The sequence below is a fragment of the Lonchura striata genome, chromosome 3, assembly GCF_046129695.1.
Source record: "Lonchura striata isolate bLonStr1 chromosome 3, bLonStr1.mat, whole genome shotgun sequence".
NCBI lineage: Eukaryota > Metazoa > Chordata > Aves > Passeriformes > Estrildidae > Lonchura > Lonchura striata.
This window is the reverse complement of record NC_134605.1, coordinates 89,628,882-89,644,187: the sequence shown is the minus strand read 5'-3', so window position 1 is coordinate 89,644,187 and position 15,306 is coordinate 89,628,882. Positions and strand designations below refer to the sequence as shown.

General features: G+C 35.6%; 1 protein-coding gene across 1 annotated transcript in view; it reads right to left on the bottom strand.

Moving 5' to 3' along the window:
* COL21A1 (collagen type XXI alpha 1 chain) overlaps positions 1-15,306 on the bottom strand; it is an 89,151-nt gene that overhangs the window by 53,187 nt on the left and 20,658 nt on the right. The window contains exons 2-8 of the mRNA XM_021551120.3: positions 12,856-12,975; positions 10,413-10,964; positions 6,163-6,331; positions 5,820-6,036; positions 4,304-4,477; positions 3,284-3,361; positions 981-989 (exon numbers count right to left, since the gene is read on the bottom strand). Coding sequence (XP_021406795.2) covers positions 981-989; positions 3,284-3,361; positions 4,304-4,477; positions 5,820-6,036; positions 6,163-6,331; positions 10,413-10,964; positions 12,856-12,943 — 1,287 coding nt within the window. The 5' untranslated portion in view covers positions 12,944-12,975. The remainder of the gene's footprint in view (positions 1-980; positions 990-3,283; positions 3,362-4,303; positions 4,478-5,819; positions 6,037-6,162; positions 6,332-10,412; positions 10,965-12,855; positions 12,976-15,306) is intronic.

Below are 15,306 nucleotides of genomic sequence, written 5' to 3'. Positions count from 1 at the left end.
AAGATAAACCCCAAGTCTCCTACATCCTAGGCACGTGCTCCAACTTTGAAGCTACTTGAGGCAGGACACAGCTGCTCTGACTCCCAGAGGTCACTAGTCCTGGTCCCAAGAGTGCCCACCCTGCAAAGACCATTAGGTGACCTCCCCCAAACCATGCTCCCTGCAGCACTAAGCACTAAAACTTGGCAGATCACATAACCCTCTAGAATTTATTTATTTTTTTGTGATATTTACTTCTCACCATTAAACTTCATATGAAACCTCAGTGCTTTACTCAGGCAGGCAAGGGGAAAGCTACTAAATCAAATCTATTATAGGTACATCTGTACTAAATATATATGTTGAAGTTAGATTCAAGAAATTCTTTTTCACCCATAAACCCTAACCCAGCAAGTTCCTAGACCTATGGAAAGGCAAACATTTAAGAACCCAAACTAAAAAATATCTTTTTATTTATTATCTAAAACTTTCCTAGCATTTTGCTCTTATTTTCAAGAATAATGACAGCTTTTAAAATATTTCTTGACTGGAATTCTTTCTCGAGGTCAAATGCTTGACCAAAACACAAACCCATGTTTGCTTTGCAATGGAACAAGATGGGAGTTACAAGTAAGGTTAGGGAAGTTGTCATATTAAGTCTTCAGATAAGCTCTTGTTCAGGGAGTTCCCATAAGCACAATGCAGGTAACAGCTGCATTATCCCTCATGCATATCCCCCACCCCACTGCAAATAGCAGCAATTGAACTGAACTAGGGGAAAACATCAGACCATTTATTCTAATAAACATGTTTTTTCAGAAAAATTATTTTTAATTTGTCTATTGACTAGAGTTCAAGCAAAGGAAGTCCAGCACTCTTGAGCTTATCAAATCTCTGTCCCCTTTTGAGAACAAAGAGTATATTACCTATAATATTAAGAAGCTTATAAAAAGTCAAATACTACCTTAAACTGAGTTTGAGTAGTTTAGGACAAAGCCTACCTCTCCATTCTGAAACAAGAAGAAACACATTTTAAGAGTAAAACAGTATTTGTAAAAAGAAAATACATTCATTATCAAAATCAATCATAACTTCTGAGCTGTAACTGTCAAGAAATTATAATTAAATTTTTTTGTCTTTCTGAGACTTATGTGCAGCTGCTATTAATAGCATATAAAATTAATTTAGTTAACTGTGTTTAAGGTTCTGTCAATGGGAGTTATCAGTAGCAATTTTTAAAAGATAATGACAGAATTAATACAAAATTATGTCAGTATTTACACACTAAATGTTTAGATTTGGTTCCAACCTTTTCTCAGAAGTAACTTCTCATCAAAAATATACTCTGCTTGTTCATTCATGTCAGAGAATGTACCAAAACATTTCTGAAATTTCTGCTCTCTGCCTGAATCCAGCATCTGGGAAAACACAGAGCAGCAAAGAGGCAAGGCTGGCTTTTTCCCCTTTCCTGTGACTGCATTAGACTCTACTATCAATTGATTTTTGTTCCAGTATCTGCAACACCATAGAACAATCCAACTCCAAATACTTCAGCAGAGCAACCATGAAATTTTTTGTCTTAATAGTTTAGTAGCCACCATTAGCCACACTGTCCACAGGAGTATTCTAATGCACATAGTCACTGCAGATTTCATACACATTCAGTGGACACAGAAAGCTCCTCTGTATTCAATTTTCAGCTTGAGCAAACCTGACAGAAAGTTTTCATTTTCCACAGACCATAGAAGGAGCTTAAAATTACTATGCAGCTAGCTATCTCTGGGAAAGGGAATTAATTTGGTCAGTAATTAGTACACGAAATCTCTGATTATTTCAGGAACTCTGACACAACCACACTCTGACAGAATACAACCACAAACCACAAATTCCTCCTTGAAGATCATCCAACATTTTTATTTTCTGAGGGAGTCCAGAATTTCATGGGCAAAATCCCAATTTAATTTACAAAAACAGACAGTGAAACTTAAATGGCAAAAAATCTTTTGGTTTCAACCCCTTGATAAATTGCAGAGAACATAAGCTATGAAAGGCTTTTTAGAGTTTGCTTTCTTTATGCCAAATATTTTTCATTTGATTACTTTTCATATCCTACTTTTAATTTGTAAAGAGCAAAAAGATACGTGGTGCAGTTAAATAATAGTTAAATAAATATTGTCTTTTCTTCAAGATTCAAAGTTAATTTTACAAAAGTATTCCTGCACCTGTTAGTTCTTGACAAAGAGTTAGAGTTCAGAACAGCTAATAATACATTCATCTACTTGCTGCTTGATTGAAAGTTGAAAAAACCCTGATAAGGATGCAACAGACACACTAGTCCCAAATAATAAGAAAAACAGACTAGCTGGCAATGCATGCCAGTCTGACAAAAAAGAAAATCTGGATGCTGGAGATTCAATGGTTCTATTGTCAAATCAGCCAAATTATACTAAATCTAATCACAACATGAGGAATGTGGTCTACATAGTAAGACACTGGCAGCTGATAATTTTTAGCTCAGTTTGTTTTAGCCACCAAGCAAAGGAGATTATTTTGAATTTGTATGTTTAAATCAGTCTCTTGCTTATGCTTTGAGATGGGAACCAAATGATTAAATTTGGCTTTGTCCGTCATGACTAGTTTCCAAATCTGTTTGTATATGTCTTACATTGCAGTGCATAATTAACTGTAAGAGAACCAAAAAAGGGCCAAAGGGTCCCCATAAAGTTGCTAATTGTGTACATGAATCATAAAGTCTTGATTTTATTTCTGTCTTGTACTTAACATGCTTCTTGAAATCATGGCAACATTTCAGATAATGGGATATTTATCACACATCTCAGCATAGAAATTTCTAATGGGAGAAGGTGATTTAGAAATACAGGTTTGCTGATTATGTACCAAAATTTCACACATTAAATGACCTGACAAGTATAAAGGAGTATATCTGAAAAGTTCAAAAGTCATATTTAAAGAATGATTTCACACTGAAAAAAACCTAGAAGTTTCATTATTCTATAATGCTTAAAATCTGAAATTTTAACAGAAGATTCTGAGATTCTTCTACACTCATATATATCAAAAATGCACAATTAAATACCTAAACTAAAACTTGTAAAAAACTTTAGGAGAAAATAAGGCTGAAACAGAGAAGGTCTCTGTCATTTGATCTTGCATAGGTAACAAGCATGTGTTTGCACCAGCTGAATCAATGTAGTTTTATCTATTTTAAAACTTCATTAAGTCAGCTTTAAACAGTGATTTGTAAAAAAGTGCCAAGTAGTCCTCAAAAGTTCATCATACTCACAAATCCTGGGATCTCACAGACTGTTTCTCGATTATTTTGCTCTGGGTCACAGTAGATTCGCAGTTTTTGTATATCAAACTGTAATTCAAAACATAAAAGACTCTTTTAGAGGTCTGTGCATTCACTACAGTTAAAAATCAAGTAAATATACAGAAATATTTTTAGGCTACTCACAATGATTAATATGTGCAACCAATTAAACATACTGCAACATAATTATTTAAATAAAAATAATCAATCCAATATTTTTTTTTTTAAATAACAGAAATCACCATCCATATTCCCTGGGAATTAATCCAAACACATGCAGCACGAACTACAATGGCTGCCAATACCATTGAGGAAACAATTTGATAACACAGGCAAGCTCAACCTCTTTCTTTTTACCTTAACAGATCTGGAAAGATGCTTCTACATAGACCTGCTCATATTAGATGTAGGATTAGTAAATTTTGGTGAAGCATGTGAAGGCATCCCTAATGCTTAGTGTTTAGTATACACTATAAATCTTTAAAATGCATTGAATACAAACAATGGCAGCAGGTAAACAAAAGTTTTTGCCATTCTGCTTTGTTGCTACATTCCAAAACAAAATGAAACCACTGCAGTTTTTCTAGCATAAACTATTGTGACTACAAAGCAAGGAGAAAGAAACTTGACCAAAATTTTCCTCTTTTACAAGCATCATCCATTTATACACTGATGGAAGGATGGCATATGCAAATATCAAGCAGAGAAAATTTCTTATTTTGAGACAGTGTTTCCCAAATTCAGGCAGTCACATTACATCAATTTTGTCCTTGGAATCAGTGAGACCAGTTAAGCATCCGTGTCACAGCATAGATCACTTGTGCTAAGTCCTCCTTACCATTTTTATTCTCTCTTAAGTATTAAATTTTGTACACTAAATTTCAGTCTACTCTTAAGTTATAAGAGTAAGCTCAAGAAAACAGAAGTCACCAATGTAATGTTAACCTACAACAGAATTAGTGAATTACTGTAGTTTTAGCATATGCCTACCTGTACCGTTTCCTCCTTTCCAGAGTACTTTCCTATTTGGGTTAGGCCACTGATGTAAATACCTAAAACAGGATGTAATGGCTTTGTTTCAATTTCTTGGCCATCTATATACAAAGTTACAAAGTCTTCTGTTACTAAGAGACGAATTTGATGCCAGCCTTCATCAAACAATGCCTAAGAAAAATGAAGAAAACAGCATTGTTTAAAACAAAATGCCTTCAATTTAAATAATGATAAAACTGTACTTCAACAATCAAACTGCTGTTGATGCTTGAGATAATCAAGGCTGCAGGTTTTACATACAAATAAATCTAAACTATATAGGCAAATAAGGTATTGCCAAATAATATTGTAATTGAAAATATTACAATTGGTAATAATTAATTCCTATTTCAGAATTATTTTATAACTCACATAGATTTATTTTTTTTTTTTTTTTAGTTTATGACCATGAACAAGATCAAACCTGTATTTGTTAAAAATATGCAGCCACAAGCCTATTTGTCAGCACTGGTATAATGTCTCAAACACTTCAGATCATCAATCATGGTGAAAAAAAATTGGTACTTGTGAAAAATTGAGAGGTGATAAATTATCATAAAGCTTTATTAAAGAAAAATGCTTATTAAGAGTGTATTGACATTTATACTGTGTTTAGAGACACACAGGTCTAAAAAAGTCATGAAATTATTGTTCTCAATAATAGCAAGGCAGGCATGGAGAAACAAAAACAAACAAATGAAACACAGAAGTTGTGTCATCATGATGAAGTTCATTGACACCTGGGAGTACAGGGAGTACAGGAATAAGATGATTTGTTTGTGCAGCTCCAAGAAATAGATAAATACAAATAGAGCATTGACTTGAAATTGAATTTTTGAACAGTCTCCAGTAGATCAAATTTAACACAGCTTCTTAAAATAATAAAAAGATATTTTGCCCACTAATAATTATTAAAAGGTAGAGGAAATTTGGAAAGAAAAAGCAAAAATTCTCCATCCAGTAACAGAAGAATAAGATGCCTCTACCTAGAAAAATCTTAGTAGTTAAGACCTATTCCTTGGATAGGAGTCCTTCCTTCACTGAGGATTTATATTTAAAATTCCTTCAGCCTGCTTTGGAGTAGGGATTTGAATGCAGGCCTCCAATTCCCAGAAAAGTTGAACCCACTTGGCCATGAAGTGCTCCAGCAGCAAATCATTCCCAGTCTTTGTCTGCTGAAATATGCCCTCTCTGTTCATTTAAATAATACTCCCCGTGGCAGGAAGGGCAATCTCTGGCTGCACGTATTCCTGCTACAAATGCAAGAATAGGGTCATTCAGTCTCCACTCCTGTCTCATCTGCAGCTAAGACAATCTTACAAGAGTGGAATACTCCACTGGAAATTACTGAAGACTGAAAGGCAACCTTGAGATTGTCCTAGAAAACAATAAAACTGGTTTGCTCAAAGAGGGGAATAGTGGAATACTGTGCATTGAAAGAAGTATTCCAGCATGATAGTGACATACTCCTTACCTTTACATGAGGTGTAGCAAATGTAATAACTTGTGTGCCATTTATTAAACTTGTTGTAGTGAATGATAATGTTTTCTCTTCTCCATTAACAGTGACTGCTATCTGTGGTCTCTTATCTAGACTCAGGATTCTCCACAAATCCCACATCTTTTTTACTTTAAATCTTTGAGTGGAAACAAACACATAGGATGGAGGAAGACCTTCTGGAAACACATTCCTAAATAAGGGGGAAGAGTAGAAAAAACAAGGCAGTACTTGAACATTCATATAAATCATCCTCATTTAAAGAAACAAAAAAAAAAAATCTTACTGAATATAGAAGAATATTTATAAAATTCAATACCTTGTTAATTCTGAGAGGTCAACATGTGGGTTTACTTCATAAGCTTTTGCATTAGTGGTTGATATTTGAATTCTCTTTTTAACTTTTTTCTTCACACCTAATCCTACAAGAATGTCAAATCCTTTTTCATCTCGAGCTGCCACTGGAATTCTTGTCGGACAAACAGATTCTGCAAAGTAATAAATTCAAGGACAGTCCAAAATATGACTTAAGACTTCCAAGAAAAGTAGCCTCCCACCCAACTAATTTTTTTTAATCTGCCTTTCAAGAAATAAAAAGAGAACTGAGAATTGTCAGTTAAGTACAACATGAGAAAAGTGGTATGCAGGATCTGCAGGAACTTGAAGCAAGAATATTAAGATTTCATATTTTACTGCAATTACATTCACACACTACTTCGATTGTCACTAATTGTAGTTACAGAGTATTACAATATCTGGCTAATAAATATATTGAATTTCTGAAGAAATTATGCTAAACTGTTTACAATAAATATCATTATTCATTTCTCACTGTTTCTTCAGAAATGCAGCAGTTCATAGACAGGGAAGAGGTTAGGAATACAGTCCAATGAAGGGGTGGAGACTTCTCCTATCTCCATCTGGACCAGCCATGGGCTGGAGAGCTCCTGTCTCTGTGCCAGGGAATTATCAGCTCAAAGGTCTAGACTGACTTCTTTTCACAGTATGAGCAACACTGCATGACTTCCCTTTCTAACCAACCCCAGGGCACTCAGAAGCTCCCCCATTCTGGTGGGGGAGGCAGGATATATATGCTCCAAGAAAATTATGCTAATTTTCTGCACAACCTGTCTGTTGTGGGAAAGGACAATCATGGGGATTGTCACGGGTACTTGAAGCAGCAGCAAGAAGCCACATAAACTGCCCTCCTTTTCCTCTCCACAGCAAAATAACACCTGACTTCCAAATTAAAAATAAATTATCTGTATGTTCTACAAGAAAGAATTGCAAGAACTCTGCACACAATTTGGAAATTAAAATGTCTGCCTCCTGAATGCTTTCAAAAATACAAGAAAAACAAAATCCAACAAAACTTTCTCATTCTTCTCAAAACACAGATTTAAGTTTACTTATCCTGTTAAGAAAGAGTAATCTTCAGGTTTCTTCAAGTATGCATTGTTATCGTGGACCTATTTTCTAAACTCATTTATTGCAAAGTTGGATAATAGCCACATCACAATTAACAGAGATTACAGATAACCACACACATACACACTGACAAGTATAGGGTCTCCTATCAGTCAGAATAATACAAATTTGGTGTAAACTCAAAAGCTAAAGGCAGAAATAGCACTACTTTATGCAGGAGAGCCATTATTGTGGATCAGGGCCAAAATAACTAATAACTAATTGGTTCTAAACCAATACCAACCAAACAAATTAACCATGTGTAAAATTACACATTAGGAAAGCATCTTTTCTTTCAAGTGGCACATTGGTGAATTACATGAAAATTTCCTAGTCAGGTAGATCCTTTCTGGGTCTTCTGGATAATCTTCTGGCAGGACTATTTTGATAACTAACTGAGCCATTATACGACATGCAGAAATCAGTGCCAAACTTAAGAGCTGTCTTCCAGTGAAATGGGTTGTATTTCCAGTCCATAGTACCAGTCACTTCAACTCTCTAACCTTCTCTGAATTCTTGATACCTTTAAGTATTTTTACATAGTTTTCAGATGTTTGTTTTCCTTCATAAAGCATGAAATAACTGTGATATTAAATACCAGTATCTGGGATAAAGCAACTTTTCTCTGAATCCTCCAGACAAACTTCTGAGGTCTGCACTAGGTTTTCTTTCTAAATTAATTCCTGAGACACATTTTTTTTTTTTCTTTATCCTAAAGGACATTTATAGTACAGGAGCATTTGACTTTCAGAATAAAAAATGAATATTAAATATTCCTTAAATATTTTGTTCAATTCTGGCTGAAAGGTTCATGAAGTCTTTTTTCCCCTGATGTACTCTAAAACAAACACTAGAGTCCCCAAAAGGCACACTAGACACTGCCTGCAAGCCTGTTCCTAAGAGCAATACTTGCTCCAAGAACCACCAAACCTCAGCCTTCATTGTCCAGAAAGGAAATACTGCCCCTGTTGCCTTTTTGTTTACATTTTTACTTCAGAATAGATTTTAAAATTCCATAGAGCAAAAGCTAGCACTTTTTTAGACATTTACACAAAGACCAAGAAGAGAGAATTGCAAAATTTTCAGACAGTTTCATGTGGTTGATCACAGTGAAACCACTGCTGTTCAGCCCTCATGGAACTTCCTCTCAGTCAAACAACACAATAATCAGTAAATCAATCAATCAATAAATAGAATAATGCATAACTTTGCTATAAAAATTCCAGTTTATCCATCTTGGAGTTCACCTTCCAAAGACATTGTGGCTAGAAATGAATCAAAGTGGCTTTGATTGCTTAGTGAGAGAAGCATCTAAATGCTAAAACAAGGGAAGTGCACAACATAAGGGAGACAAAACAAAGGGTCACTTCAAGTGAAAGAGTAAGTACACTTTGTATAAATAGTCTGCATTCACAAATTACTGCTGTAAGTCATGTGAAATACCACAGATTAATTTTAAAGGGTACTAGTTAACTTGATGCTGAAAGCTGAAAATCCATCTTGATAAATTGTAATGGCACTTCTAAAATTTTAGTCAAAGAAAATATTGTGTTTATTTAGTGTTTATTTAGGGGAATTTCTCCCTGCATGAAGTTCTATTAAAGATTTTAGCTCCACTTAGCTGATTTAATTTTTGGACTGACAACCTTACTACATCAGCCACAAGGAATTACTATGCTTTTTGTTTAATGTAGCAAGAAATAAACACTAATATCCTCAAAAAAAAAAAAATCACCATATTTTTTCAATGAAGTTGAAAAGTGAGAGCAAACAAAATCTATTTTTCACTCTTACTAAGTACAGAAATCTGGTGAAACTGAAATAAGACTTGCATCAATTCTTGATGCAATGTGTACAAAATACCACTGACATACTAGAGTCTGAGTGATACATTTTAGGAGCGATTTGCTATCTTTTTTATACATAAAAGAAAGCCATTGTTTTACAAAATTTCAGAAAACTCAATGCAGTAATGCTGTTGGCATTCTAAAGTAAGAGTCCCTTTACAATGTTGGTCTTGGCTAATTCTTCTATAAAATTCTTCCAAGAAACATCATAACTGCTTGCTACAGCTCCAGACATCTACTCCACTCTCATGAGCCCCTACCTGGAATGCTGTGTCCAGCTCTGGGGACACAATATAAGAAGAATGTGAACCTGCTGGAGCAAGTTCAGAGGAAGCCACAAAGTTAATAAGAAGGCTGGAGCCTCTCTCCTGTAGAAAGAGGCTGACAAAGTTGGGGTTGTTCAGCATGGAGAAGAGAAGGGTGTGGGAAGACCTTAGGGCAGCCTTCCAGTACCTAGAGGAGCCTAACAAGACAGCTGGAGAGGGACTTTTCACAAGGGCGTGGAGTGACAGGACAAGAGGGAATGGCTCTAAACTGAAGAAGGGTAGGTTTGGGTTAGGTGTTAGGAAGAACGTTTTTACTGTCAGGGCAGCAATGCACTGGAACAGGTTGCCCAGAGAAATTATGGATGCCCCATCCCTGGAAGTGTCCAAGGCCAGGTTTGATGGGGCTTTAAGTAACCAGATCTACTGAAAAGTGTCCTTGTCCATGGCAGGGGCGTTGGAACATGATCTTTAATGTCCCAAATCCAAACCAGTGTACGATCCTATGATTTTTGCCAGGAGTCTTTCTTCTGGGTTTTTCAATGCGTACTAGAATTATGTATTCAGAAGAACTCCTGTTGTAATGGCAGGCTGTCCTCTCACCTCTCTAGAAAAAATGCTGATTGTGTATGACTATCAGTTGCAACTAGGAAATCAATAAACTCTATAGTTTCAACAGTATGAGAATTGCTGAAATATTTTAGTGTTTTTAAACTTGATCAATGAAAAAAAATTCGGATTAAGGCAAAATGATACATATTGAAATTAAACATATACTGTGTTAAACCACCATATCTTTCCCAAATATACCTCTTTGTTTGACAGAAAAAAATAATATTTTGGGAGGAATTGCCACAAACAAGATCAAAAAGAAAGATCATAGTAAAGAGTATCAGGTCCCTTAGGTTATATTAATCATGCATTCTGCATGTGAAATTGAAAAACATATGTACAGAACTACATTTTGCACACCTAAAATATTTTATACTCACCTTCACAGAGTTTCTGTTTTATAACTTCTTTAATTCTTGATATTGCAATATAGTCTTCAACATAAAATACATAAGTTGATGAAGGTTTATTGGCAATAGCTTTAAGTTCATCCTCCTCAATTTCTGAGCCAACACCAATTGCAAACAAAGTGATTTTATTTTTCCTTGCTTCTGCTGCTACATCTTTGACTTCATCTTGGGATTTTCCATCAGTGAGAACCACTGCTATTTTTGTTAAAAATCGTGAAGATTTTGCAAAAAGATGGTCAAAGGCAAACTGAATAGCTCTTCCAGTTCTTGTATTTCCTCCCAGATAGTGTATGGACTCCATTTCTCTGATGAGGTTCTCAGTGGATTCATGAGTTCCAAGGGGAATTTCAAGTACAGGGTAATCACTGTACTGGACAACTCCGACTTGAATAAACTTTGGCCCTATGTCAAAATTTCTTGTAATATTGACAAGCCAACTTTTGATTATTTCAAAGTTTTCTGGGCCAACACTGTAAGAGCCATCCAAGATAAAAACTAAATCTGCCGGAGCAGTTCTGCAACCTAAAAAAAAAAAATAAAATAATGAACATTTTCACTTTCTTCCTCCACAGTAAATGTTTTTCTCATCAATTAGTGTTTATATTAGGATCTATAATGACATATGCATTCCAGATGAAAAAAAAAATAGCAGAGTTCATCAGGCCAAACTTGTGTAAGATAGTTTATGTAAGCTACACAGATCCAACTTGGTACCTGAAAGCCATACCATTTTCTGGTTTTTACATTAGCACCAAAAAAAACTATGAAAAATTCTGAAATTCAGTTCCTAAGCTGGCAATTGCATTCCATTCAATAAACAGAGAGGAATATATATTGGGTCTTTTCATATCTCATCTGCAAAGATGATAAACATAAAAACTCCTTTTTGTTAGCAAACCAAACACACAGCAGAGGAAGGCTATACCCTGAATACTCCAGAATTCTTTTACAAATACCTTTTAATTTACTTCAGATATTGTTACATGGAATTTATAGAACTAGTATTATAAAATCCTGAGTCTCAATTGAATGTTGCTTGTAGCATATACTGATTTTTACAGAAGAAAAGTATTTTGTGAATGAGCTCAACTTCCAGAATATAGAATCACATAAGCATTTAATAACTATGGTGTAGCTGCATGATGACTTAGACATGGATTCAGTATTCCTAGCTCTAGTCATAAACTTAGTTTTTAGACTAAGTTGCCAACTACAGGCTATGGACAAGAATTTCCAAAGGAAAGTCCTTCCATGCTACATGCCCAGTCTCAGATGGAGGGTGCAACTTTCTAAAGGAGGGAATCTCCTTCCATTGACTGTGAAAGAGGTTTTGATAACTGACACATGAGGTACCAAGGACATGGCCAAAAGCAGGAGGGATTATTTTGATCTCATGGAACATGAGGTCATAAGGCTTTTTTTTTCTGAAAGTCTCCAGCTCCACCACAGGAAGGAGAGCTTTGCCTTACCCTGAAATCTGCCAATGGACACTTCTGGTCAACACAAGATTTCACCTTCCTTGAAAGTAAGTGAGCATAATCTGCTGGAGAAATGCTTTTGCAATGCAGGTGGTGGCAGCGAGAAACAACACTGGGAGAAGGAGCAAAGGGCACACTGAGTGCATCGCTCAGTGGTCCAAGGATATGAATTACAGAGTCATTTCTGTTGGGAGGGACTCATTATCATTAGACTCTCCTAAAAACAGAATATTCATTTTGCTGGATACTCCTAGAGCAGGTGGACTTAAAATAAAAAGTCTTTCTAAAGATTAAAAAAACTTTTATGGGTTTTGTTCTAAAATACTGAAAATTGCTGGATTGAGAGCAAAACTAGAGGAAAAATATTTACCCTGGAAGTATCATTGTGGCTAGAGGCAAGTCTTCTACACTTTTTTTTGTTCAGTCACATTGTCTTTAAGAAAGCTATTTTAATTTATTGTTTTCTTTTCTATAAAGCAGATTTAGAGTATTAAAATGGTTTGGTGGGGTTTGAGATGCTAATTTTGAGGAATGTGCAAGAAGGTATGGCCCACAACTGGAGTTAGCTTTCTCTCACAGAACCTTTATTGCTCCTTATTTAGTTTCTCACATAACATTAAGCTATTCAGAACATGACTTCTGAAGCAATGAAAATACAAATACTCCAGACTCAATTTTAAATCAAGACTGAAGCTTTACTGTTCTATCTGCCACCTTGGGCATTTCCAAGACGCAAATAAAGACACTCCCTAACTAATGAAGAAATAAGAGATTTAAGCTATTTTTCATATATATTATCAGATTTTCACCAGGAAAATTATATTAGAATAAAATCACCATCAACAGAAGGGCACATGTAAACACCAAAATGTACACTAAAAATTCAAGGCATGCTTTGAAGTTGCAAAATCTGAAATGCAAAAATTAAGACCTACTTGCTCTTGTTTCGCCATCTTCAGCTGAGATATAATCATGAAGTAGCAGAACAAACAGCATCTGAAAAAATATTACAATCTGTGCCATGTGTATTTTATTCTCAAGGTCTTGATACAAATCTAGATGGGAAAAAATGAAAAAAAAAAAAATACAGTGTTATGATATTACAAAAAAATTCCAAGCTTCTGCAGTTTAAAAACTGTGTCTGAGGAACATCTCTGAATCAAATCTGTAAGACCAGACGTGGCCACCCTGAAATGAACCATTGACTCAAAAAGCTTTGGTCATGTAAGCCCAAAACTGAGATTCTAAACTCAACAACACTCACCAGCCTTTTTGCAGAAGCTCAGTTTTCACCAAGGTTCATTTATACACTTCTCCTGTTAGGCACATTCACAAGTAGATTATATTCCCAGTCACACTTGTCCAAACACTATCCCCCTATCCCACTCTGTAGCCATTGTTAAAAGCCATTAGCAAAAGCTCCAAAATATGGCAAGTGTTTATGTACCAGGTACTGGTGGCAAGCTGCTACCTCAGTCTCAGTGCCACACCAGACTATTTCAGGGAGTCTGGGACAGTTCCCACTCCTCTACCCCAGGACTGAGACTGGCACCAGCAGCCAGGGTCTCAGCAAGCCCCAGCCCTTCCCCAGCAGAGCCAAACCCTGCAGACACTGTATTGCAACATCCAAGGTTACATACATCTTCAAATTTTGATTTTTTTTCCTCAGTTTATGTCTCCTTTGCTGTCACAGTTTGTGAAATACAACCCACTGTCAAGCAAACGTGCAATTTTAGTCTCATATTGCTGTTAAAAATATTATTTGACTAATTTATTTTAATTAAGAAATATTTATTCATTATGTTTATTGAAAAAAGGTATCATAATGGTAAAAGATACATTTTTGGACTACTATATTAGAGATCTATTAATTTCAGGACTATGAAAGAACATGTAGTGAATCGCTTTTGTATCTTCTCAACTCATCCTTCAATGTAAAAAGCAATTTTCAAGGTGAATTCATTTCACTGCAGAGCAGTCAACTTCCAGGAAATTCTACTCCCACCTAATGTAATACCCCAAAGTTAATAAAGAAAAAGTATAATTAGTCTGCTAGTAAATCTCTCCCTCAGATTACAGATAATTGCAAGGTAGAGCCATATTTTGTTATTCATATTACCTTGTCAGAATGTAAGAAATCAGACACACCTTAGAGTCTATGGGATAGGACATAAGATCCAGAACTTTTCCAGTTCTGCTGCACAAATACTGGGTCATCACCTTCATTCAAACAGATTAAGTAGCAGGTTTTTATTCCAGCTATTTGAAAAAGGATATATTTTAAACTATGAAACTGTGTATAAGTATTAGGCTTGTAATACATAAAAATATATTTCCATAGTAGAGATAGACAATTTACATAGATTATTTGGTTTGTTGGTGGTTTGTACAATTGATCATTCTAAAATCTCTTCCAGCCTTTTCCGTGGGAAGGTTTTACTGTGGGGTAAAACATGTCTCTCATGAGCCAAATTTGAGCAATATGAAAGAATAATACATGAAATTAAATCTATGTGGGAAGTTGCAGGTGCCTGAAGGACAACTGCATGCTTTTAGATATCAGAAAAATGTCAGCCTATAACTGAAAAAAATTCCAGATAGACTACGGTAGAGAGAGCTGATATACACATAAAAAGGTACAAGGCTGACCCTAAAAACTATAAAATCCTTTTGATTCTTCCAACCAACCCCAAAAAAATTATAAGGAATAGTTTTGAATAAAAATTTTGAACAAAAGAGCATATTAACTAATTACAAAATAGAACATTAACTAAGTTTTGCTTTTTGTCACCTCTTGATTGTTCAAATGGCTACTTATGTAACACCTACAGAATTTATGTAAAAGGAAATTAGAAAAGAGACAACTTAGTGACTTCACTGCTATCAGTCTTCACTACAAAGTGAGTACAATGCCAGGTACCATAAATGCTGTAACCTTTTAATGAAATTAAAACAGCACACTACATATAAAAAAATTATTTTAACAAAACACTGCCTTGAATATGAACTGAATGTGCTCTGTGTCATGAGCACAGGTATTTCAGGTCAGGTGCAGACACTGGGATCCTGCTCAATGGCACTGCTCTCCTTTCACCAACTCTGCAAAAATCACACATGCCTTCCTTAAACTGCACTGTGCCCTTCATCTCTGCTCATCCTTCAGCAAGCACTGACCCACTGGTACCTGCAGGGATGGGCCTCCAAGATCTGCAGGAATGAGAGAAGCTGCAGGAAAGAGGCAGATGCTCAGAAGGGAAAGGGGAAAGCAGGAGTCTGCAAGGAAGCTCTGCACCCCTGGGAAAGGAGCTGCTCCACAGAAACACAAATACTGCATCCTGGGAAAGATACATGGGAAAACAGCATTTTCTGGCAGTCCTGGGGTACAG